At 38.5% G+C, this 27,970-nt stretch overlaps 1 protein-coding gene across 2 annotated transcripts; it reads right to left on the minus strand.

Annotated features, from left to right (window-relative positions):
• Window positions 1–1,602: 1,602 nt before the first annotated feature.
• klhl4 (kelch-like family member 4) lies at window positions 1,603–26,881 on the minus strand. 2 transcript variants are annotated; one of them, XM_019265438.2, is made up of 12 exons: window positions 26,764–26,881; window positions 21,967–22,433; window positions 14,124–14,291; window positions 12,837–12,973; window positions 12,250–12,446; window positions 9,570–9,782; window positions 8,219–8,405; window positions 7,912–8,136; window positions 6,198–6,360; window positions 4,741–4,953; window positions 3,460–3,631; window positions 1,603–3,076 (listed from the first exon to the last, which is right to left on the minus strand). In XM_019265438.2, the coding sequence occupies exons 2-12, from the start codon at window positions 22,425–22,427 to the stop codon at window positions 3,017–3,019; spliced, it is 2,196 nt and encodes a 731-aa protein (XP_019120983.1). In that variant the 5' UTR covers window positions 22,428–22,433; window positions 26,764–26,881; the 3' UTR covers window positions 1,603–3,016. The 2 variants fall into 2 exon arrangements, with proteins under 2 accessions (XP_019120983.1, XP_010730446.1); XM_010732144.2 differs by lacking the exon at window positions 21,967–22,433.
• Between the last annotated feature and the right edge of the window lie 1,089 nt (window positions 26,882–27,970).

Here is a 27,970-nt window from a genome sequence, read left to right on the forward strand (position 1 = left end):
CTAATTTCTTGTTGGGACCTCTTTATCAACAAGCCCTTGTCCCATTCCCACTTCACGTATTATTTTGTTCTAAAATTAATTATTACTACGGCTGTTTATTCGATATTTAGACAATGCTAATCTATGAAAGATACAATCAGGTACATGGACGGATGGAAAAGACAACGCTGAATCGAAATGCTATTGACTTTACTATGTTATAAGTTATATGTATTTGGCTGAATGATTTGTGGTGTGAATTTACACAATTTTGATGTGATACATTGTGACACTGTACTTAATAATCTCAATATATTATTGAATGTGACTCAAATATATGATATATAGTGGAACACGTTGAATTCTTGGTATTACATTTCAAGAGGAAGTAATAAACGTTAATTCAAGTGAACTGGTTCATGCTAAATACTAAGTAATAGGATTCGAAGGATAATCATAGTAGGATTTCTGCGTGAGAGCTGTTCAACTTCTGCCAAAATAAAACAGCTCTAGGTTAAGTCAGTGCAAGGTGTACAATCTTGCTTATAAATTATTAGTGAATTTTATCATTTAGGAATTCCAGCAAAATATTTTGTTCATTTTTTCAGCTGTTAAATAATATAATATAGTTGCACTGTAGGGTACAGCACATATTTCCTTGGGCTGCTTTAAGCCAGAATCAGACTTGGAAACCTGACGACTTTCAGGCAGTGCATTGCATCATACTCTCGTCACGTGGCCCTGACTCTCGCTGAGTTCAGATCACTGTGTGTTTTAAACTGTGGTTGCAAACCTATGGGTGGTAACTAGACGGGGTTGGCAAAAACAGTTTAGTCTAACAGATGTGGAATTTAAAATTGAGCAATGCTGAGCTAACCCTCAGGAGAAGAATACAAGGGACACTGGCATAAAATAATAACATTTGCAACATTCATTTCCAATGTAGGGACAAATAGAATAAAGCTATTTTCATCATTATAGTCTCATGTTTCTAATCTATTAGACAATGCTTTTGAATTAACTGGATAGAGATATATTGAGATAACTATTCTAGACCTTAGGGCTGTCAGTAATTGTATACTCTAAAGAGGTGAACTTGGGTGAAAGCTATTATCCGTTATTGATTTCCATTATAGGACAGGAGGAGATGCAGATAAACAGAAATAGAAAGTAAGGAGATTTATCTTTACATCGACTGCAATATGGATTGTGCAAAAAGGGATTATAGCTCAGACTAAAAAAGATGAAGGTGTGTGTAATATGCTGTGTATTCTGAAAAGACTAACATGTTCCTGAATTAAACTGTAGACACATAAATCACATGAGTAGTTTGTGAGCTAAAAAACATCCAAATCCAACCAAACAAGCAAGAGGAGAGTTGAAGCTATTTAGAGGGTAAACATTGAAAAAAAGAAAAACAAAGAAAAGCAATACCAGTTAGTCCTCAGTTTGTTAATGTAAGTGAAAAAGAAAAGCAGTGCACATGTAAACATGTTTGCTTGATTTAAAAAATGAGTGTTGCAGTGTTAGGAAAACAGAGGTTAATGTTAACATCAAAGTAGCTCAAGGCTGTTTAGTCAAAGAATCAGTTTAAGTTTAATTAAAGCAGAACAACAAGAGAAATCCAAATCTGCCCGCTGAGGGGCCACATTCAGCTCTAAACATGGATTTGAACATGCAGAGAAGACTGAAGTCATTTTATTTATAGGTTTGCATGCTGTACAAAATTATGATAAAAGCATAAAAAGTAACATTTGGCCCCCGAAAACATGATATAATTACAGTTACAAATTGTTCTCATTGTGATTAAGTTTGTAATATTTCACTTTTATGAGCAGAACCAACTACAAATCTAAAAAATCTAATCAAAGTCACATTAGTGGGTTGCTGTGGAAATCAGGTTTTTCCGAGCGCTGCACATGTGACATTCTCTCATAGATTCAGATCGCTGGTTTGGGTGCACCTCGTGCCACTTAGCCATAGTTTGCTGTTTCTTCTGGGTTAATCCAATGGTACTGTAGTGTAGTAAAAGATAAAGATCTTCTACATGACCCAAAAGGCATCATGTCCTTCAAAATACAGAACAGACAGTGAATTTGATATATAATAAATCAAATAAAACATTCACTCAGCTAGCATGCCCAGAAGTAAAGACAAAAGAATAATAATCTGTCGTCACCAGTGTGCACCGGTTTAGGCATGATTCAACACAAATGTAGTTTTTTCGAAAGGTCACAAAAATCTGTACAGCGATGTGAAATATCAATATGATATATTTTCTGTAATTTACAGTTTTGTAAACTTTTATTTAATGCATAACAAGACTTCTAAGACAAGCAAATGACTTTGGTGTTGTGTAGCTACAGGCTCAATAAAAAAAGAACAGAGGAAAATGTCCAAATATATTATTCCACAAAAAGTTTGACTTCATTCTTTAAACCAGCATCAACAGACTCATCACCCTCAGTGTTCACAGTGGTCTTCTATGCTAAAGAGTAAGAAGCTGACCACCTACTAAGGGAAGACACTGTTACATGGTTACATTAATGTATTATAACAATTTTCGTTTGAGTGGCTATAAAGTGAAATATAAACCCAAAAATATACTGTATGTGATGGCACTGTTAAGAAAAGTCTCTGTAGAGATGTAAACTAAGCTGCAGGCTTATTTACTCAAAATGTAACTTTTACATTTAATCTTACAGACATAGACACAACTTTTCATAAAACTAGTATAACAAACCAGTACAATAAAGGCTTGGCTCTTGCTACAGCTTAGCCAAGTCTATGAAAACTGTTGATCTGTTGAGAATGTGGAGAATGTGCAGTCCTCCCCAGTGGGCAGACATGTCCACTAATGATAGAAACAATGGTTTATGGGCAAGGCTCTGTCTGCGCTTCCCTCTGAAAAATCTGGAGAGCTGAGTTAAAGGAAAAAAAGAAAAGAAAAAATGACTCTCGAAGGATGTGTCCTTGATCTCTTGCTTTGTTTGTCCACTCTTCTTTGCAGCTCCCTCCGAGTCGTGAGACAAAACGCTCAAGGCAATTTCACCACCACAACGCAGGCGCCTGCCCTGCCAATGTTGAGAGGGACCTCCTACAAGAAGACAGAGAGGTTAACATGCAGCCTCTCATCTGAGGCCGTGCTCAAAAAATCCCATTTTACCTCATGCAGATAAGAGGGTTACAGAGGCACGATTGGAAAAACAAGTTATAAGAAAGGAAACGAAAACAATTAAAATAAAAGCAAGCCTTAAAATGTTGATAGCATTTACTGACTGTAGCAAATTTATGTTCCCGAAGGGTGTAACAGGAACCATGATGTTACATTAACTAGTTCTGGCAAAAACAAGCACCTATTAAGCATTTTAAATCTCCTTAAAACAGAGTTTGAATCAGAATACTTGTATTTATATCTAAAACAATAAGAATATAATATTTTTACTGTGATTATTAGATATTAATTAGCTGGTTGATTACCTCAGTCCACTCATTGTTCTGTGCATCATAGGACTCGACAGTGTTCAGATATGACTGGCCATCATATCCACCAACAGCATAAAGCCTATCACCGAGCAGGCAAATACCCACCGCATCCCGGGGAACACTTAGGGAAGATACAGTGGTCCACGTGTCTGTCTTTGGGTCATACCTGTAATGAAAATATTTGGTTAAATTTTTGTTTTTGCATTGTGGTTGGCATGATGAAACAAGATGAAATCATTCATCCAATCAGTTTGAATCTCAAGAGGGAATCTGTGTACCATCCCCACTAACTGAGACATCCTCATCTTCGCCCTCTTTAATCATTGATGTCTGAAGTGTCACTAGTGGCAACTACTTTCAGCACAGACAGAGTACCAAATTGAAACTTAAAAAGCAAAATTGTCTCTTGAACACCGGCTAGAGTCCGGAGAGAGGTGGACTCATCAGAGAAAGCAGAAGATACTAAGATGAGGAAAATGAAGACACATCGTATGATTTACTTTCAGTGATTTATGACAATTTAAATGTTAAAAAATTCAGTCATCCTGCTGACACTTGGTACTCCCAAAGTTTTATATCAGTTTTAAGCAAACTGATGTGACAGAATGGGTTCTGCAATCAGTAAATTGTGAAGTATTATGTATATGACCAGCCATAATCTTGCAACTATGTGATTGAGCAGGCACTGATAATGTTACTCAAAAGTATTTTGCATTCGAGATATTGACTAAAGTGAGTAAAATATTCCTTTCAATACATAAGAGTCACTTATAAAAAGCTCAATATATATTTAATATACTGCCCAGAGTAAAATCACAAATTTTAAAGATCATTGAACTGTTATATTAGCACCACTTACAAAAAAGTAGCACAGATTGTTTTCTTTAAATAAACAAATGGAAAACATGTCATTTCCGTAATTTGCCATCTTTTAAAAATGTGACAAAGTGAGTTAACAGAGAATTGCAACTGAGCAAACCTAACTGCAAGACACATCTAGTTCGGATTCAGGAGGATATTATGGCCACCAGATGGTGCCAGATACTGTAAAATAAAACCACTTGTGGAAACTATGATCTCAATAGTGTATCTTGTAGTATAACACAGACATGTCTCAAAATGCAGGAACAGGGTGTGAATCAAGAGAAATTGAATTCCCTTTTGTTTTTAATAAAAATGGTTGTTCCCACCCATGGCTGGATTCCATCAACTGCAATCTAAAACTGTTATGCAACATATCAGTGTTTGTGTGTTTTCTCAAGAGAAGAAACTGACCTCTCAACACAATCAGAGAGTCGAGAACAGTGGTTGGAGGCAGGGGCGTCATGTCCACCTACAGCATACAGGAAGTTGTTGTACATTGCCACACCCACTCCCCCTCGCCTCTTGGCCATGGGAGCACACATGCTCCACTTGTTGGTGTGCGGATCGAAGCACTCCATAGACCTCAGACACGAGCTGCCGTCTCGACCACCTACTGCAAACAATCTGAGAAATGAATCAAAATGATTTTAAAAACTCAAGCATCTGACTTGTCCGTACAGCATGACAGCATTTGACAGAAGAAGCTTACATCAGCTGTCAGATGTTTGTAAAACTGATGACAGAACAGTGGTATTATGACAGATTTTATAAGACAACAGCAGTGAACAGTGGATAACATTTCTGAAAGGCTCTTTCCTTGAGAGTGTTTTCTCTCAGAAAGATCAGTTTTTTAAGTGCTTGTAGCTCACAGGCCTGACAGTAAGAAAGTAGAGACTAGGGAAACAGTTTCCTTGTTGTCTATTTTTGACCTAGATGCAGAAATAACTCGACTTGAACCAAGCGACAGCCTCTTTCCTCCTTCGGCACAAAAACATATTTAAATTAGGCTGAGAGTCGGTCGGTTCTTTGCTTAATTTAATAGTGTTGTAAGGCATTTAATACATACAAATACATAAAGTGTTTTGCCTTGATAGAGTCTAAATTGCACTGAATAAATTACCACATTAATCAGAACTGCTGACTTCACAGCCACGGTGCAGTTTATCTCACAGAGACCACACAGGTTGATTTTGCATTCAAGAAGAATAATGTTGTCAAAGTATTACTAAACTAATACTGCACTTCAGCTTTTCCTGGACCAGCACACTGTGAGTTACATAACCATGCCTGTGTTGTTGCAAGCTCTATTCCAAGGTATGTTGACCATTTTCCAAAAAACATGTTGCAGTGTTATAGAGTTTTATTTTATTCATAAAGTTTATTCATTTCAGTACAGTCTACAAATCAGGTTTGAGAATTTTTAAAGTTGGCCAAACTTTTCTGTCACATTTTTTTTTCTTTTTGGCATGAAAACAACAGATGTCTTCTTTAGCAAACAGAAAAAGTAGGAGTGACGGTCATAATTAAATTTCAAGTCCATACACAAGATGATTAAGATGCAGGAACACTTGGTACAGCATGGTAATTATAATACTGTAAAAGTAAAATTTTCTACATTTAAAAAGCAAAAATTATATTTAATGCAGACAGGCTGGGCCTTTTCAGATTCATGTGCTAACCCTGGCATTCCTTTTTTACTGTAAATTGCTTGTCCGCCTACTTCGTGTAGGCAGACACTCATACTAGTGTCTGTTGTAGCTTCAGAGATGACAGTTAGACCTCAGGCATCATGATTTTTCCTCAAAGTTTAAGTGTACACATTGTAGCAGTAAGTTGGGATGTTGTATAGGTTCAATAAAGCAACTTACTTTCCATTGAGTGCTGTGACTCCCATGGTGCTCCTTGGTGTCGACATACTGGCCACATAGTTCCATTGTCTGGCCTGTGGGTCCCAGCGTTCCACTGTGTTGAGATAGCTCCAGCCATCATGGCCTCCCACAGCATACATAGGGCCCTCCAGCACAGCAATACCTACACAAATAGAAACACGAAATGCATGTTACCCAAAAAAAACCTGCTGTTATGACATCTAAGTGTACGTCTTCATACTTGTGTATAAATGTGCATATTTGTATGAGCAAAAGTAAAGGTCTTCTTGTGATCATTATTAGCATTAGAGAAAATTGCAGGAACAGGTGTTTTATTATCATAGTGTTTCAATTGTGTTTGCAGTATTCAAACTGTGTAGATGCTGTAACATCTATAACCTTTAGTTAAGTTAAGTTAAAGCCTATATATGCTCTATAACCTTTAGTTAAGTTAAGTTAAAGCCTATATATGCTCAATTGTTTATGGGGCTAATGTAACAAAGATTACTTTATTTTCAAAATAATGCAGCATATGGTAATGCTTAGAAACCACACACTGAATACAGTGAAAACACGTGAAATAACATTTCTAAATAGAAATTTCCTTCAGCAGTACTTGGATAGAGCAAGATAGAGGTACATTTCTCATTTTAGAACAGGGCAGAATGACTCATGCAGCTGAAATCTATTCAGGAAACAGGAAGACTATAAAACTGCATTGTTGTTCCTCATTCCCAAGTCATGGGGGAAAGCAGTTTTTCTCGAAAAAACATTGCAAAGGATGTTTTAACACAATGGTTTTTTATATTACCACCCCTATATCCTTTGATGAGAGTTTTCATTGTTTTGTGGGAACATGAGGGCAAGAGCAAATTCAGAAAACCTAGAATGACAAAAACACTGAACAGACAGACAGTAACAATTCTCGTAGGGAAACTCTCATTTATTACTGACCGGTGGTTTTGGAATGAAAAAGAAATACTTTTCTTTTTCTTGTCTTTACCCATATTTCACACTGCAGGCAATGGCCAAGCAGGAATGCTGGTAGACACTAAGCTCAAATTCATATTCAGACTCAAGATATGCAAGCTACAAGCAAAGCAGCAAGAGATATTTGCTACAGGAAAGATCAAACACGACACAAGTAATCTGTACAGTGTGATCTCCTGGGCTCGCTGATATCTCTGACCACACTGGGTGAGTGAGCTGAATGCTTTGACAAGATCTCCCTGTTCTGTTACCCAGACCTGTTTCAACTGTGAATCAAAATGCTTCTGATATGAGATTTATTGGGCAGGGAAGGGTAAAGAAACGCAGGGCCAGCACAGCCTGCCAAGCTTTGATAGGGGAAATGGGTAAATATCAAAGGTCTATCTTAAAAAGAAATATGTGATTTTTTTTTACAGGATGCCAGCTGTGCATCCTTCAATTGTAAACCACCAGGTAGCCTGACCGAGCTTAGACTTCAAACCTTGAAACAACTGAGAATTGTTTTATTGTCAACAACTTCTTTAAACCCAGTAATAAGGTATATAGAGCTGAAAAAAGTAGTTGATTAATCACTTCCAGTAACTGGAAAACAATGATGGGTTTTAGTCATTTATCAAGCAAGAATAATTCCCTTTATCATATATGATAGCAAACTAAATATATTTTGGTTTTAAACTCTAGAGTGGATAAGTTAAGCTACATGGGCCTCACAAGACACACTCACCAAGTCCATGTCTGTGTGTTGACATAGGGGGCATGGTGGACCACACTTTATTGATCGGATTGTAGCACTCCACCATGTTGGATGTCTTGAGTCCATCCCTCCCTCCAACCACATACAGCTTGTTGTCGATCACTGCCACGCCAAACTGTAGCCGACGACCATTCATGACCCCAACCTGGACCCAAGTGTTGGTCCGCAGGTCGTATTTCTCTATGGTGGTGGAGCCTAAAACCACAGACACAAAAAGTGTTACAATTTAAATAATCAGTGTTACCATGTATTGATAACTGCTGTGAATGTGTCATACCTTTAGTAGCATCCATCCCTCCTACAGCATAAAGTGCACCAACAGTGGACTTTCTGGGTTTGGTTCTTGGGCTCTGAAACATTGGACGTCTCTCAGGCAGGAGATGGTACTTCATCGCCTCCATCAGCAGCTTTTGGCATTCCAGATCATCAGAGAACATCTTGTTGTTTTCCAGATCTGCAAGTAGCTACATTTCAAGGAGTCACATTAATAGGGATAAGAATGAATGTATTCAAAATATAAATGCGTGTTTGAAAAGAGCCAGGTGTTCACAGCGTTTATACAAATCATCTGTGGATGAAAAAACTGAAATGTTAGATTAAATGTAACAGACCACAGAGCAGAGTGAAGAGCAGTTTAACTAACAGATGAACTCATATAACACAAACCCTCCGGTATATAAACAATCTTATCCTTAGATGTGGTAAAAACAAGTTTTTATATTGCAACCATTTTGCATCGGTTCGGAAAACATCTTACCAATTGTCCCTAGTCTTTTGGAAAATACTCACTTATGAGTTCTAAATATCTTACTTCTATATAATTTTGAACTCACACTGAAGATTGAGGCAGTTGTTACATAACAAGCATATTGAATATTTCACCACAAATTTCATTTTGGTGGATTTAGGTTTTGTATATATTGACTGATCTCATTAGGCCTGCAAGTAATAGAAGTAAAGCACTACTCTGCTTATCTTTTCAGTTTAATATAGTGAATATAGTACCAGTTTTGACAAATACAATGATTCATTCCTGTTGTTTATTTGCCTCACAGCAAACGATATCTCCCCAGCCAATGGTTAAGACTTGTGCATTTGATGTTTTCCACGTATTTTTCATTAATAAAAACATTTACTTCATTGTTGTTTGCAAACAACACTGATATGGGTTGTTTTTTGTCTGCATCTATTCATCTCATATAAAGTGAAATATTTGCATGAGCATACTAATTTTAGAAAGTAATGTGTCAGTGAGAATAAAGCTTTGGAAATAGGGAAATATTTTCACATCTGCCTAAAACTGTTATCTGGGTTTGATTTTATGTAAATTAGAATTACAGAGTAAAACAATGCTTCCCCTCAGAAATACAGCATTAACGAAACATGAGTTGCAGTATTTAAAACAATAATAATTCAAACATATGCAAGCTATTTATAGACTGAGAATAAACACATGTGTAGCTATCATACTGTCAGTTTGATTTATCACCGAGAAGGTGAAATGGTTTTACTTCAGTGCACTGGCAATACAGTAGTGCATTGCTTTTGTTAGTTCACAGGTACAAACTCAAGCGAAAGCATGGTACATGACCCTCATCATACCTTTTCCCCTTTACCCGCAATCTCACCTGCGGAGGAAGAAGAGGCAGACGGATGAAGGCAAGAAGGACCCCAAGGTCCTGTTGTCGATGCTGGACATCGTACCGCACCCACATCATCAAAGCTTGGAAGATGGTTTCCTCATCGGGGACGTTGATGTCATCGCTAGAGAGCAGCTTAACAATCTCAGCTGTGGGGAGCAGCAGGAACTCCTGGTTCTGAATGACCTCCAGGAAGTGTTCCTGGAACACAGAGGAGACATCGAGGAGGCAGATAATCATCAGTCATTAGCCGAGAGGTACGCTTGGTGCAGCATAGTGTGTGTGTGTGTGTGTGTGTGTGTGTGTGTGTGTGTTTCTATACCAAACAGCACAAGGACAAAAAGGTGAAGAAGAAAGGTGACAATTGATGCAAGATAATATAGAGAGCCAATTTAGAGGTTTCTATCGACTCTTTCTTACATAGCTAAAAGTGAATACTCTCATACATAATACATTTCTCAAAGATTTAGAATGAACAGATGAAAATGGCATCTGTTTCACTTAGCTCACTAAATAAAATAATCCACACAACAGCAGGCTACAAATCAATCTGGCATAAAACATCTCCAAAAAAAAAGCCTCTTAATAGGCTTACGAGGCTTTTTTTCTGCTGATAATACATGACACCATTAAGCTTTTACAAGCCTTTTAATGAGAAACAGAAAGGCACCGCAGACCAGCATTACCATCACACCAATGTAGTGTCCAGCTCAAAGTTTTGTGGAAGAGACTCTCTATTGCCTTCCTAAAGATTGATCTTCCATTTACTGGCTAGATGCCCAGGCGATATTACAGCACTGCATGGCTACCTCTTCAAGGACACTGTCTCTGGGCAGTTCCATTAGAGATGATGCTATATAAAACACCCTCCCTCCTCTGCGGGACATTATATCCAACATTAAAACACGTGAAAGACATACAGAGCAATCCTTGGTCATAATTACGTCCTGTTTCCTTCTTGAACGAGGCAGCTGAGTAATACTTATTAAGCTGCCAGAAGAACTTCGACAAATCAAGGCCTCATCGCAGAGTGGATGCTCAGCAATTACGAAAAACAAGCACGCTATTGATCATCAACTTGCAACAAATTACAGTGTCTTGGTCCGATCCATTATGAGAGCAGGTTTTAAAAGTTTAACGGAGACAGCCTTAATGAAAGAGAGAGACATCTATTGATCTGCTGTGGTAACACAGGGTGACATTCCATCCAACTCTTTGATGTTGCTTTAGGCCAATTATTTGTAATTACCAGTCCTGAACAGCTGACAACTAAATTGAAAGCTCGATGGGTTTGTTTAATACGCATTTAAATGGACGTGTTTCCAAATGTTGCGAATCTCATTGGTGGGTAAACTGCTTGGAAAACAAGATCGGTGGGAGAGGATACTAATTGATTTAACTACTGCAAAAGAGTAATTGTATAATAATAGTGTTTTTCTTCTGAGGAGGAGGAACGCTGATGTTTAATCAGAGGGAGACTTTGAGAATTAGTTTTCAAGAACTTTTCTTGTGCAATTTGTAGCTACATTTTGTTACTATATTAAACTGGGATTAACTCACTAAATCCAAATTCTTTCATATTTATTGAGATATGGAACTGGAATATAGTTTTAGTGCTGAGAAGAAATTGTCATTCCAAACCTTTTCCAACAAAAAGGGCAACTCTTTCCTAAAGGAAATGGATGTCAGAGGCGGATTTCAGTTGCTATGCTCAACCAGGAAAAACAAGCTTATCAAAACACAACGCTCTCCACTAGAACCCAGAGGATGGACTTCCAGGAAGCCCACAGCTCTCACTGCTCATTACTGAAGTGATTGAACGGGAAGTTGGCTCTCTTGTGCAGTTTGATGATTAGATTAACCTCCTGCTCCTGGATGGGGCCTATGTAAACAGGCTGAGCAGATGTCCTTTAGGAGATAAGGCCTGCCTCGTGCTGTCACTTCTGCATGGCCAGCAAGATGTTATCTGACAAATATTAGCATGAATCTTAATATAATGCAAATATTCCTCAAAGTTATATATATATATGTACTGTATGTATGTATTTATATACGTCCAGCACTGCACTAATCAATGTGCAGCAGCATGGTATCTGTTACTGACAGCCACATAACCAAATTAGATAAAGTGAAAGAATGAAACTATTCAATTTCTATTCAAATGTGCACGTCACCTATTTCTCTGCTGAAATTAGATGATATAAATAACGAAGACATCGACATCTCATTCCTTTACAGGTTATGACAGGTTATTTAAATGAACTAGCCTCAAAACAGAAGGGAGTCCTATACTCTATCAAGCCATGACGTTATCTATACATATTGCATTGACTGAATTCACAAATCAATGGTGAGTCATTGTGAGGAAAATAAAAAGAGACTCACTGAAAAGTGGCTCAGAGTAAACCCTGTCAGCACCTGACAGTATGCGGAGCATTTTAATTCACTACAGTGTGGGCTGCCTTTTCTATGTCAAAGTGCATATAGTGGCAATTAAACTAAAATTTGAACTACGCTTGATACTGTTACAGCACTCATTACCACAGCTACCCTTGTGTATTCATGCAACAAAGAGTTACTTTTGAGAGTGCAATCCCTTGTTACAAAATAAATAATTTAGGCCACCCAGCCATGTAAATGTGGTCTAGCTCTATTCGCACCCCCCTACCATGGTGTAGATATGAGCCACGTTGAGGAGGTCCACACAGCCCTGGGCGTCTGCAAAAGAGCGTATTCCTAGGCAATTGGATGGATGAAGCTGTTTCATCAGGAAGTTACAGCAAACCTGGATGACTTGTGAAAGCTGGAGGAGGCAGGCTGCCGCCAATAAACTCTCAATGGTCTCCTCTTTCAGCTCAAGGACACCTGCAATGTCAAGACAAGCAAAATATATTTTTATGTCACGCCTGGAGGTGGCCATAATGTCAAACCCAGTGGCGGAGGGAGAAGTGTTGCAATCAACATGCAAATCATACTTGACTATAAACAGATAGAGAAGGATAGTCAGAAAACTTTATACAGCAAAACAATCTTTAAGGTATTTATTTTAAAGAATAAAATACTGTGAAGGTGGATATTCCCAGTGAATAGCTTCTGTCAAAGGGAATTTTTCCTGTAAAAAAACATTATGTTGAAGTGCCGCACTGACAGTCAGCCCAGTGATGGATTGTCTTATCAATCCATTTTAATTATGTCGGATTTCAAAAATCTCATAACAACTTACAAGACCTAGTGAATGTCTTTATGAGCACTCACCGGTGTAGGCAAAATGAACGAGGGATCTGAGGGCCTCTGGATCGACTCCCTCCATCTTGATCTCCTCCTGCTTTGCCTCTCTCACGTCGCTGGTGAACATAGCAGCAAAGTAGTCCGACACAGCACTCAGGACCAGTCTGCCATAAAGATAAAAGCAGTTAATTAATGCTCTTGCACTGTACATGAGTTCACATGTCTACAAAAGATCTATACCCTGATTATTTTAAGTGGTTAGTGAATAAATCCTGATCTTGTGTTTCGTGTCTTAAAATGGAGCTTTGCTTTATAAGAAGGGCATATAGTCTGTGTAATAATTTCATGTCGTACAGTGATTTATACAGCTTGTGTGCTTTTACACTACGGTAGGTCACTATGACAAATTGAGTAACTTACTGCTCCCCTCATTCTGTATCATTCTACTTTGACAGCGTATGATGAATGAAATTATCCCACATATTTCACGTTGCTAATAGCTACACTGGTCAGACTTCTAATTATGTTAACTCATTTGTCTAGCTCACATAACACACTGGTTGATTCATGAAGGAAAGGAGAGATCATATAGCAATACAAGAATCTGAGATCGAGTCTTCACCCTTATTTCCATAATGTGTGGTTTTTAATATTTATGTATATATATCACATCATGTGTCCTTAATTATGTCTATACACCACCCCTGCTTTACTTGGCTGTGTCCTAGGAGCAAATATAAAGCCCCATTGAAGCAGGCAGTCAGAGAGCTGATCATTTCACCCAACTAGGTCAGTCACTGATACTTTTTTCTCTCTCTGTGGAGCATTCTGGTTTCTGATTCATGAGTCTGTCTGGATGAACTAACAAAATATGCCAGTGGATAGATATACAAGCATATCCACTCAGTGAACGAGATGCCTCTCAGCATTCAGGGGATGTCATGCGATCTGTTCAATTCAGCCATTCAACTAAGGGCTGGATGCCCAAATATTGACACCTCCATGTAGCGGATCAGAGTTTTTTCTCTATGCCTCAAATGTAACGTGGAAATGAGGAAGGGCAGAGGTGTAATTAGATCAGCGTACATGATTTAGATGTGAACACAGAGTTTATATATATTTGTCTGTCACCTGCAAATCAGAAGAATCTTCCTTTGCATTTAAAAGATTACTCAATTATTCTTCAGATGGAACGGACTGAAAAAACACCTGAGGACCAGACCAAAGCCTGGATGTGCACATCAACAACTTAATGAAGTGAATGCAGAAGATGCAGGTGTAATTCATGAAATCAAAGTGAACAGAAGCACCAACCTGTGAGCTGGTATCTTATGATCTCCCGCTATCAAGAGGACATCACACAGCTGCTTGTGCTGGAGGTAGGTCTCCATCTTGCGGAATGTCTGTTCTGCATGATTGGTGGCCTGGAAAAACTCGTCTGAAGAGTTGGTGTTCATTCTGGTGAAAGTGCTCAGAGCCAACCTGTGTGAAGACAAACAAGGAGGGAGGAGGAGAAAAGAGATGTTAGACGGCTAAAAAAAATTAGAAGTGCATCAGTTGCTGTTTTCTCTTTGGAACATTGCATGCAGTCTCTTCTTTAGGTTGTGTTGCACTGAGCTTTCTTCTTACTCTTTATGTATTCAAAAAATGTACCTTAGTCATTAACAATAGTTTTGTTTGATAAGGTCTTCACAGACAAAAAACTTCAGATAAGAAAATTTCGATTATGGAAGACAATTTAATTAAAAAAATTCATTAATGTCACTGACTTGTTCCTTCCCATACCTATTATCATAAGTATGAAATAAAATAAAAAAACAACTAAAAGCTGAACACAGCAAGATAAGCAACAAATTAATGAGGACACAAAAAGGCTTATTTGGACACATGGCACTCCTGAATCCTCTAGTCCCTGCGGTGCCTCTGCATCTTTCTTGCCTCTCTAAGCCGAAATCAAAACTGTTATGGACTAAACTCCATACATAAGTGGATAACTAATCACTGCAGTCCAATGGGACAAGCAAGCACCGCATTCTATGCAACAGCTTCCCAGACAGAATTTCCCTGTGTGTGTATATGCGTGCATGCTTTTGTGTCTGTTTCTGAATGTGTCTGCATATCAGGGTGTGCATGTGTGTTTCCCAAAGACAGGGACTTAACAAGTGAACAAGGCTGTTCCTGACAGCATTGTGGCAATGTTGAGTCTCTGTCCCCACAGGCTGCTAGATTACATGCTGTTTTACAGGAATCCAAGTAATCCCTCAGACTCGTGGCAAATAATGCAGCCTAGTCACTCAGCGTCCTTCACAAGTCCACTCATTGACATTTAGGGTTGTTTGTTACGCTACATAAACAGACCAAAGCTGCCTCTCTGAGGGAATTTACTGTCATCTCATGGTCGTTCTGCTGTGTAAAGCTCGTGAAAAAATGTCAATGCTATTTAAAGTGACATTTTAGGTCCCTACTCATTAACACTCATACACTAATATGAGAGCTGCATAAACCAGTAAAATTACAGATTTGTCAATATAATGTAATCTGTAATGTTTTGCAGCACACTGTATTGGCACTCACTATGATTGATAACAGAGGGAGCATGGATGGGTGGTGGCTCTCATTGATGTCCTGATTAACACACTATTACAAAGTTTTTACTCGAGAGTGTGACTTTCTCCTCTTTGATTAACAAAAGCAACAACATTTTACCTCTGGGAATTGTTTATATTGCCCTCTGGTCACTGCAGTATCCTATAGTCTAATCTTTATTGGGAGACTTTCTACTAAATGCAAGAGTAATTTATTGCCCTGTCACGATAATTCCCCACTGACTGTGCAGTCTTGGAGAGGAACACCAAACAAGACTGAATAAGCAATAGGGCCGTAAAAGAGAGATGCATTGCCTTTGTATTGGCTCCAAGGCATGCTATAAGGATCTTTCATGCCTACCAATCTCTCCGACACTAATTGCTTTGGTATCACATTCTAGGGAGTAGTAAATTTCTCTGAGGTGTATATTTCGCTTTCAGTAGTGGTTCGGATCATCAGAGGTATAGCCCAATTTTATTGAGGCACTAAAGCCCCAGAACATCTTACTCCAGAGAAACTGCTGTAGGGACATTGTTGTACATCGCATATTACTAAGCAATTCAAAGAGAGTCACAGAGCCTAACAGGGTCTATATATTTCTTTTGTGGTCTACAAACATTTTCAACGTGCCAAGTTGCATTCCTAGAATAATGAGAAGGTAAATTAGCCTACATAAAAGAACAGAAGAGAATCCTGGGCTTTTATTTCCCACCTTATCCTGCAGTACACGTTTCCTGCAGTGAGCACATATCACCTGAAGTCTTGTCATTTGCTCCTCACACCTTCCCAAAGATTTCACACTGCAATGTGACTAATTGGATTTGTGAACAAAAAAAAAAAAACTCTTCAGTTCAGGTGCACTAGAGGTTGTCTTAGTGCACAATGGGAATTCCATATGCTATTTTTCAAGAAAGACGTGAGAGTTATTTATTTAATCATGTTCATTATTTAATCATGTTCATTATTTAATCATGTTCAATGTCCCTTCCTCTGGTCCATCTGCTCTAATCAGATCAGCTTCTCACTGCCCTCCTAGATGAATCGTTGAACGATTCAAAATGTGCTTTTGTCAGCCTGGATTAGCCCCTAGCTGTAAAGGTTGAGTCAGACATGTTGCTGAGAATCTCAGTCTTATTCCAACCAGTGTCAACTCCATCCCTCTACAAGAGGGAAAGTCGTGCCTGCCTTGGCCAAATGGGAAATGTCTCTTTTAAAATGGATTATAACAGCCATTTGCCCCTGAAGGCTGCTGAGTAGCTTGGGTTGGGTTTGAGAATCCAACAGCTCCTACAAAGCCTCATACAGTATGTGCCAAGTCTATATATTCCATGAGATCTTTATGCCTCTGTACTTTGACAGTCGGGGTACTGCCATTCGGCTTTGTGTTGAGAGAAATATATACACTGACTGTAATAACTTGATCCCGGCAGTGAGGCTGCGATGATAACTCTGAGCAGGAATAGATTTTCCTCTCTGCACTATCTTACCGAGGCTGCAACAGACTTTCTTTCTCTGATGCTATTGTTACATTGGACACACCTGCTTATTATTAATAATGATGGAGCAAATGTAGCCACATACAAGAAGCATTTCTTTTGAAATCTGCTCCGAATGTCGCCAGCAGGCCCTTCATGTTATCTAGTGTAGAGAAAAATTGCCACAGCTATTAACAATGAAATGAAATGAAATATTGCCCTTCTTGTAGCTATTCCCCTCAGCTTGGTGGGGACTTCTCTTGTGGTGGGGAAGTTGTGTCAGCACAATGTCTGCTAACAGATAATTAACATATCAGGTGGGATACTGATTCCTGTTTTGAATAACAAGAAACTACATCAAGAGGAGTTAAATCGTGTGCAGTGAAAATGAAAAATCATCAGTCAAAATATCTGTTTAATAAGGAAATTATGCATAACTAACTTGCACACGCATTGTAAATGAGATATCTGTTTGAAGCCACTGAGGAATAATGTACCAGGGCATGAATACATTACAAAATGGAATTTACATTTTTTTATGTCATTAAGCACAGCATATGAATACTGGAACTGCCTCGAAAAGGTAAAGCATATTGTATTGACATGGTAAATTTTAATTCCATATTATATTTTCTGTCCATTTTCATAGATTAACTGTGATTACAATGCTGAGCTCTGCATTTTAATGCTGAGAAATTTAGTATAAATTGTGTGTGTGGGGTTTTCTGTGTGTGTGTGTGCATGTGTATGTGTGTGTGAGCGTGTGTGTGTGTGTATTGATGGGGGTTGGGGGCGTCTTGTAAGTGAAAAATGTGCAGATCTTAGCAGTAAGCTGCTCACTGCTTTGCTGATAGCAGGCTAACTCGGATACTGTATGAGACTGTCATCATTGTTGGACTGTCCATAATTTATTTACATATGATGTTAGTGGATAAACAAATTAATCCACATTATTAAAGCAGTGGTACCGGGGTCACATGCGGTATACTGTGTATATTAGATTTTTATAGATCTTGTATGCATTTGCAACCAATCTAGCTTGGTGGGTTTAAAACCTTAAAGGTAGGATTGAGGATTTAGTTAAGTGTAGTTGAGGACTGCACCTCTCTGATTTTACCTGGTCCTTCCTAACAAGAAGGGAAAACTGTTTTGTTCCATTCTGCGCTACTACAGAAACATGGTGATTCAACATGGGGGACTCTGGAAGAGGACCTGCTGTGTCTATTGATATGCAAGTCAAATTCTAGGGTAACAAAAACATAATGATTATTGCATATTATATTCCATTTCTGCCATACTATGTAACTGGAGCCTCCTGAATCTTACACACTGAGCATTTAAAGGCCTTTCAGACATTGGGTGAATTATTTCAGTAATATTTCAATATTTTTTGCATTTGCCCCAATTTTTATTATATTGTTTTAGATTTTTTTATTATATGGTTAATTTCTGAAAGTCCCCCCTGCAGCTGAATATGATTTAAATTTTATGTCTACACTATCACATTTCCAGCTTGATCGCAGCCTCTGTGATTCTTTTTCAATGCAAATTACTGGATGTAAGCGCCTTAGGACATTGATGAACTAAATCATGGCCCCTACCAATAGTACCTATGTAAAATTCATAGAAAGCTGTGTGTTTTCTTTGAATTAGGTCAATTTGTGGGGAAACTATGACTGATCCATATTTGAAAAGAAATGAGGGAATCTGTCCAGGATATATTCCTGCTGCTATCCTGCTATATTCCATCTTTTCTCTCCTCTATTCAAAGCCATCTGCAAAAGCAAATTGAGGGGCTACTGAAAACTAAGGCTTGATCTTGAGCTCGCATCTAAGGTGGACTTGTTGCGTATAGAATGCTGATTTAGCAAAATTCAGAATCAATTGTATGCAATCACAAGATCTCCCATGTCCTGAGGATGTCATTTTCAGATCACACCAGATATATACTGTATTTTGCAAGTTGAAGCATCTTAAGGACGCCTCTGCTGGCTGTGTCACATAGACTGAGACCCTGTGAGCCTTGTGGTGTTATGAGGCATCCAACAAATATCTGAATTACTTCTGTTGACAGGGGAGAGGTGGTGGTATTTCTTTTCCAAGGCGGTGGAGAGGGAATTGAGATATCATTCAAACTAAAAGCCCGCTGACTCAAGTCTCTGTTAGTGTTTATGTGGGAGAGGTCAGGGTTTCCATTCCATTCAGGTTAACTTCTGTCATATATTCTCTGCCACGATAGGGAGAGGTTATTTGGATGAGAGTCATGATGACAGAACAAATATACAGTATATAGATATGTAGGGGCTTTAGGAGCAAGGGTAGAAACAACATGGTATTATGTTCTACTCACTCCACTACATTACTGCATAATTTAACAACTCTATAGATGCGTACCAGTCAGTGGGATAAGAAAGGTTAACTAAATTCAGGAGGAAGCTAATAGAACAAGGATAATTATACCAGCATAAACCACATCATAAATGAGTCACTGACTTTTTGAGTTATCTTAAGTACTTATGGCCCCACGCAGGTTTTTATAATGTGCTACAAAACATAATAATGTACATTATACATAAAGACAACTGTGAACTAATGTACTCCATGTATATAAAGGAACCCTGAATATATATATATATACCAAATAGTTAAGTGGATGAGCTGTTTTCATTGACTTTGACAGTTTGATCATAACAAAAATAATAAACCAAATCAGTGAAATAATGGAATAAACTGATGTGATGCTCTGCTTGAAGACATTGTGTGAATCACTGAGAGGTATGTACCACATCATGACTGACACAGTTTCCAACTACAGACGAACGGCCAAAACTTTTTTGTATTTTTCGCAGCCAGCAGATCTCATTTCTACATTCAGCCTGAGGGATTGTGACAAATTATGTGTCAAGGATTTATGATGTGAGACGTAATAGGGCCACCCAGCTGGTGGAGTAAATGAATGTGCATATCTCAGTGACATCCACACATCTGCTTAGCCGCCGATGAACATGCAAGCCATGGTATGTCACACACAGTCACTGACCTAATTCACTGTGCAACCTTCGTCTACAGCTGCAGCGCTTGACCCAAACATCATTTCCAGCAAATAGTTCCTCACAGATATCGAGTGACAGCATTTCCATTAAACATAACTTTGATTGAAGAGCGGCACAATGCAACATGCGTGTATTTTCCTGATAAATGCTCAAACTAATTTTTGCTGCCTTTCTTGCTATTCAAGCTACTGAATGATCAGAACACAGATTCCTGGATTTAATAATTATGTAAAACAGTTGCTGACAGGGTTATTTAGATGAAAGGAGGAGGTAATAGAACTGTCTTGTCTATATTTTTAATGATGCACTGCTATTAAAAAAGGAAGATTTATTTTCGTGTATACTGTTAACAGTTTGAATGGGACAGTGGATCAAAACTTTTAAGTCAGATTCCATCACTGACTATTTAATTCATGAATGGATATCACTGTAATCAAGTACAGCTGAGCCAGGGATATATTTTATGGTCCAGCAGTGCAGAACCATTTTAATATTTCAATATCATTGTCGAAATGTGATGGCGGTGCTGTATTTTACATGGTGAGCATGAACTCGAGGGCCCCCCGAGAACTGGAAAGTAACACATTTTTACTGTGAGGCACATCTTTTATGCATGTACTTTTCACACACACAGGGACCCCAAAACATGAACATCTGCCAATTATATCAACACGAAGAGCAGATCGTCAAAACTGTATCTTAACTCAGAATAATTCATGTTCAATTCATGGAACTCGACCGTCCAATGCCCATAGCATTCATTTAATCCACATTCGCTCATTTTTGGGCTGTAGAGAGAGTGTGTGTGTTTAGAATTATCCATTCAGTCGTGGTGAGCTCTTTATAAAGCATAAGGGCAGGTTCACGTTCATTGTTCATTTCATCACCAGGTGCATGAAACAAAAGCAAGGCAGTAAAGCTTAAGGACCAATCAACTTCGAATGTCACAGACAAGATAAAAGGAGACTTGGTCTTTTCATCCTTGATGTGAGGTGCTTTTAGTGTTCTGCCAGACTGCACACACACACACACACACACACACTCTAACCTGTTTACTTCCTGGAAGAAGAGGTAGGATCACACAGAGGAGATGGGAAGGGGGTGGGATTTAAAGCTGGCAAAAACATCTATGACCCTGAGAGTTTGGCATCAAGGTTTGTATTTTGATTTTGGTAGGAAATAAATTAAATCATCTGTGACAGCCACTAGCTATAATAGCTTTTGGCTTATAAAGTGGCTGTAGTGGCAGTCTAGATAATTCATGTAATTGCACTGCTTCCTCTTTTTATAGGTCCGGTACATGTTGCATGATGTAATGGCTCTTTCCCGCTATCCACTTTTAACTCTATAGAAGAATGCATTAGCGTAATGTATAAAAAGTATATATAATACTCTGAAGAATCAGGCGAAGTCATACAGTGCATGCACTCTGGACCATAAAACAGAGAAGGGAGCAGAAAACGGCTTTCGGTGCACTGAATAATTAAAACCATGCTTTATTGGTTTATCCTGCCTAACATGCTGTGGACAATGAGAGTGAGCTGTCCCCAGGTGAGCCATGGTGGCAGCTGCAGAGCTTGACTAAATTGGAAAATGATAGCTGTGCAGATAATTTCATTTTAACTTAATTAAAGGGTCTGCATTCAGGATGGCAGTGCAAATTTTGAATGAAGTAAAAAGCTTCAACTATACTCTTTATGCACGTGTGCGTATAGTGTCAGATTTTAAGTATGGCTTCTATGTGCTAAGTAAGCAACATTTTATTTTTCAAGTTGAAAGCAGGGCTGTGCTCATTTTTCCTGATCAGAACCAAACATTCTTACTTTTAAATCTTGAGGTGATGCCTCAGGCATCAGACTTTCTCAATTAGATTTTATTGAGCAGCTATACGATCACGCTAAAATGTCGGGGAGGCACGTGTTCCCAAAATAGCATCTCATAATCTGGCTTCCACTCAGTGAGTATAGGATATGCAAAGTGACTGATGTAGCACCACATAATAAATCTGTCTTCTAAGTATCTAACACCTCATAACAGTCATACCTCTCTCTGGCCTCCACCTCTGCAGGTTCCTCAGTGCTGTTCTTCACATCTTCCTGGCCAGTGTTGGCATCCTCTTTCCTTGTGGTACTGGGCGAGGAGCTGCCCTTTGAAGATTCCTCGTTGACCTGAAGACCCTGAATGGTGTTCTGCTGATGGTGCCATGATTGATGACCCGCTCTGACATAGACAGGTGTGGGCCCTGGCGTTGGTGCCAAAATACTGTGAACAGGGCTGTTATTCTTCCGTAGTCCTCCGACGCCTCTTTCTCGTGAGTGACTTTTGAGTCGGCCCTGGACAGGCGTCACTCTGTGGTCCAGGCCATCCTGCTGGATGTAGCCTCCCACCCCGCCGACACCACCGCCTCCACTGCCGGCTGAACCTTGGGATGAATGGCTGAACCAGCGCCAGCGGAGCCTGAGGATCTGCTTCACGTCAAATTCCTTCTTCCCCGACACAGACATCCTCCTCTGGGTTTGGAGACGAAGGCGATGGTACGTTGAGTCCCCAAAAACATGGAGAGCAGAGGAGAGAAGAGCCTTGGTTTCAGTCCTCACTGACTACAATGTGCCTCTTCTCTTCCGTTATTGTCTCACTACTATCATGACCACCTCCTCCTCCTTCTATTACTCCTCCGTTGTTCTTTTAGTGGAGATGGAAAAGCAGTCTTCTGCAGCTTTTGTTCCTCTGTCTGAGAGTACTACCCTCCCTCCAACTCTCCCTCTCTGTCTTTCTCTCTCTTTTTCCCTCCTATGCTGCTGCTGCTGCTGCTGCTGTTTCTGTTTGCTGCTGCTGCTGCTGCTGCTGCTGCTGTGCTGCTGGAGCTGAGTTAATGCACATGCATGATCCACACTCCCTCCCCTTCGCCTCCCCTGTTTCGCTTTCTCCTTCTCTCTCTCTCTCTCTCTTTTTCTCTCCCTCTCTGCTTGTCTCTCCTGAGCACACACACACACACTGAGAGAAAGGTATATATATTCTGAAATAAAATGAGAAAATCTCTCCTGCCCAGTCCCCTTTGCTGCTGTTCTGTGTGTCCCTGTGTGAGTATCTGTATGTTTGTGTGTGTGTGTATGTGATAACAGTGCTGCCTGCTCTTGCTGTGAGGGGGAGGTGGGATATCATGGAGCCAGGATGATGAGGTCACACCTTAACAAAGTAAATCACTGCTTGCTCAAGGAGGGGAAAAGGGAAGACTACTAACTAGACTGTAAGATCAGGACACTTAGTAGGAGCTTGTAATACGTTCTAATGTATGTGGATACGCACGCACACTCATCCATAAATAGAAAAGCAGGGAGATATTAATGACTCCCTCATAAATAACCAACACACATCAACACACACTCTTAAAGGCAAGTGAAATTTATCACACTCACACTAATACACATCTGCGTAGTCTGATATTCGCACATCAAACAGAATCCCATGGGGGAATGTCTCAGCGTATGTAGCCATGCAGAAAAAATATTCTCCTTCAGTCATTGTCTCGTAAGCCCCCCTGCGATTACAAGTGAAAAACTACATACTGATGAACCTTCAAGGTCAGTAAGCTGCCTCTCTCCAAATCCGGGCTTCAGAAAACACTCTTTCACATTTCACATGACTTTATTTTGATCCAGCTGTCAAAATAAACTGTGCATCCCTTTTGGGTAGGTGGTAAGTGGATTTAGAGATTAATTGTGAAACATGGCTAAACACAACAAGCCTTATCCTACCCGCTCGATGCAACATAGCATCTGGTCAGGATTTATTTCTACATTGGAACAGTTAGATCAGTGTTAATGTTTTGCACCTGATCTCCATATTAACATTCTGTTCTCATGTTTTTTAGTACTACTCCATTGATCTTAATTTTTTATTCCTGTAAAATAGATGAAAATACTAATTTCCACCTCAATGACCAAAGGTGAGAGGAGTACCTTGCACTCAAACTGCTGAATTTTTAATATTGTACAACCTCTCATCCGCCTCCACTACCTCCCACTGCAGGTTTTTAAGAGTGGCAACCAGCTATTGTTTCCACCAGTATCTACCTGAACCATAACTGCCCCTGTTATTTACAGGCATTGATCCAGCCTGTAAAAGATGTTTAAATATCTTCCACTAACAGACTGTACATCGCCTCCATTTTCTGGATATAAATAAAATATTTAAAGCAGAGGATGACACTTTATTTTAAAATAAATGCTCTTGCACTGACAGTAGCATTTGTGAGTGAGTTACAGCTAAATAGCACTCATCTAAAATTAGGTTATCACTTTTACTTCAAGTCTCTGTGTTCTTCACACATGTTAAAAAAGCAACACAATACAGACAAAGACAATGATTACTACAGAGACAAGGATTTTCCCACAACTCAACAATCAAGAACTATGCATTATAAAATGTTTAGGTCAATGCATTATTCAAAATAATCTGTATGGAAGAAACTATAGGAGGTTGACTGCATAAAGTGTTTCTATCATCCTTTGTTTATACCCAAGTGTTTATGTTAATGATAAGAATGGATGAGCTTCCAACATTATTTTCACAGTCAAGAGGAAAAACACTGAATTATTAATAAGAGCTTTCTCTGCATATAAAAATATTTTACATTGTATAATGTTATTTTGGAGCCCAGAAGGACCAGTATAGAGTAACTGGTCCCTACTGGGGATACTGATAATTGAAAGGATTTACACGTGTTTTGTGTTTGTATATCCACCACAAGACCATGTCAGTTGCTCTGGGGTTTCCTTTGTATGAAAAGGAAGCCATCTTGATTTGCTGCACCTTAGACCTTCACCTTTTGACATTCACTGTTTCACAACCAGGATAGTGATCATCTTTAATGTCATATCTAAATTAGTAATTTCTATAAATTAAAAGCAGCAAGACGTGTGAATGTACAGCATTCTTATCTAAGTGATGCTATGACCAGTCTTATTAAGTGCCTTGATAACATTATGTCACATGAACATAACACTGCAGTGATACTAACCTCACTCTACTGTCCTACAACTAGAATGAAATTCTGTTTTCTAAAGGCACAGAAGTGTCAATAATGATTTTATATATAATATTATATAACTGAATAAAATGATGGTAAAAAAGAACTGCCCTTTCATAACTAAACAATCTAATTATGCAGTTCCCTGTTTTCGCAGTATTCCCTTACTAACTTACTAACTACTACGACTTTTAGTGCAGTAATTTGCCACTAAATGGCATGATAATTGCAGATATTGTATATCTATTGCATAATGTAATTGTATCTTTTAGCTCTATGCATAAACTGATGAAAGCAGGACTCTAATAACTGCTCTTTTTGGTATTGCACAAAAATTATCCTCATGTTTTCCCAAGTGTATTTGTTTTAGTCCACAGGCACTCTGCTCCTTTGCACTTGATATCATTTTAAATCCTACATAATAGGAAAGCGGCTTTTTACAGAATTATCTTTAAAGGAAGCTGTATAAGTGCTGTAATGTACCTAAAACACATTAATTAAGAAAAATGAAAGGAAGCAAACATTTATGAAAACAAGCTCATACTAACTAAACATGTCATTTACAAATCCTTGTTAGCTTCAAAAGATAATTTATTAATACGTTTAATATGTAAAAGTCTAAAAAGGCTAGGTATATAATAATAATAAAGGGCCATTAGAGTGAGATATGATCTAATGTATAGTAACAAGCTATCACACTGGGTAACCTCTTTTATTCTTGCAGGAGTCAAGGACACCATCTGGCTGCACTCCGCATGACACATGAGATGTCAGATGTCAGACTGGTGTGGTAAACCACATTATCATCCAACATCTGCCTCCCCAGTGAACGTACCTACATGGCTAGATGGCTATTCTGTGTACAAGATGGGTATTTTCTGCTTGCACTAGCAATCAAGTTCTATGTTAAATGCCTTAAATGCCTCTTGTAGCCTTATAAATATGTATTATGGGAAGGGGAGTGTGTTATATATCACTGAATGTAAATCAATGAAAAACCAAGAAGCATGTACTGAAAAGATACTAAATCCATGCCTTGCTAGACTTTTCAGAAATTAGTGATCTACTATCTAATTGTCTAATTGTCAGATATATCGACATATCAAGTATATGTGTATATTTGACATTGTATTCACAGGGTTATATTGTGCAGTATTCTGGAAAAATGCATGATACAGATATGAATGGGAACACCGCCATCCCAACTACAATTGTAAGATACTGTACTGGCAAATGTCAACTTAATGCTTCGGAGAAAGAAGGATGGTGCTATGTTGGGCAGTGATATTTCAAATCTTATTGACCATTGTCCATATTCATGAGACTAAGAAGGGAAAAGAGCTTATCAAATAAAACACAATGACAAACACAACCACACACACTAACAAATGCTCACATATTTACCAGCACTCACCAGCACAAATGGTGATTTGAATTGTCACAGTGATGTAAAATACTGCTTTTAAATTCACGAATGTTTAATTCTTCACTGTAACATCCCTGACCTGATATGTCCATGACCAGGGTGCTAAAATGAGATGCTGCCTTTCATTCACTGTGGAGGTCAGGAGGGACAAGTTGAAAATTTATGAGAAAATTACGTTTAATGTTCCATTTATGGCTGAACCAGCAGATGAGGTTACTGTACCTCCTGAATCAATAGCACACACTGATTTAGGCATGAACATAACCAAAGGTATATACCGTAACCAGAATACATAGTAAAAAATATTTTTTATTATATTTTTTTACTTAAACATGTTTGAAAATGTTGTCAAAAATAGATCACTGCAATCAGTAATCTTTCTTACCTGAGAAATTGATTTTTGAGAACGGATAGACGACCTGCATGTAATCCAATAACTTACAGATCAAAACTGTGCAGGACTGTTCCAACTTTTTCTTCTCCTGTGTCCCTCTTTCAGCACAAAAATGTTTGCTTCTCCAGAAAGGAAGGGGGTGCTTTCCTCTTTAAAAGGAAACTCCTGATAAGTTCCTTCCCCTGAACTACAATAACAATTGCATTCAAGCAACCAGGAACACTGGGATCACATCCTGTGATTGAGGAAAAACACTGCTTTCACAAAGCCTTGCCCTACAAATCATGCATCTAGAACACTGGTATTATAATGTTTTAATGTAACCAAGATATCTAACTGCTGCCTCGTTAAACTATTATTACTAAAATCTATGTGTCTGATAAAATATAATGCAGAATGTATTCATCACAAAAATGGTTTTGAAGACTGTATTTATTAAGTCCTCTTAAGTATTATTAGACCTTGTAGGAGCAGTGGTGTATTACAATTCAACCACTGGGTGGCGTATTTAACATTTTGTATTAATATCAATGCACTGTATCATTGTCACAAAGATTGTGTGCAAGTTTGCAATGGTAGGGCATTTCAATGGGAATTTTTTTAAATTTATTTTTAACTTTGCTAAAATTATCATATCTATTATCTGTAGAAAATGTGAGCAGTGTGATAATATTTGGTGATAGTAAAGACCTGCGAAAATCAGTGTACATATTTTTTTCTCTTCTGTCCAGTATTATAAGATCCTATTTGTATAACACAATTGTACAATAAAGACACAGTCAGTGACTACCTGGCAAATATATGCTGCTACTGCCTTCAAGCAGTTAGGCAGGGAGGCAAAATACTGCTTTCCCAAAGCCTTACCCTACAAACCATATTTCTGGAGCATTTAAGACTACCCAAGATATATTATTATTATTATTATTATTATTATTATTATTATGATGATGATGATGATGATGATCATCATCATTTATCTATTTATTTTATGCAAATTATTACTATGTGACAATTATCATCTGAATCTCATGCTGCACTTGGAGTTTCACAGCATTGTTTAGCTGTTTGGCCCAAATTCACTGTTCTTGTTCACTCTCACGACTTTGGTGTTGTTTTTGACAGCAGTAAGAAGCTGTTTTCAGTCTAACCACTCTAAAACCCACACACTACCTCCTTAGCACCAAACAGCATATATGCA

The sequence above is a fragment of the Larimichthys crocea genome, chromosome I (assembly GCF_000972845.2).
Source record: "Larimichthys crocea isolate SSNF chromosome I, L_crocea_2.0, whole genome shotgun sequence".
Classification (NCBI taxonomy): Eukaryota; Metazoa; Chordata; class Actinopteri; family Sciaenidae; genus Larimichthys; species Larimichthys crocea.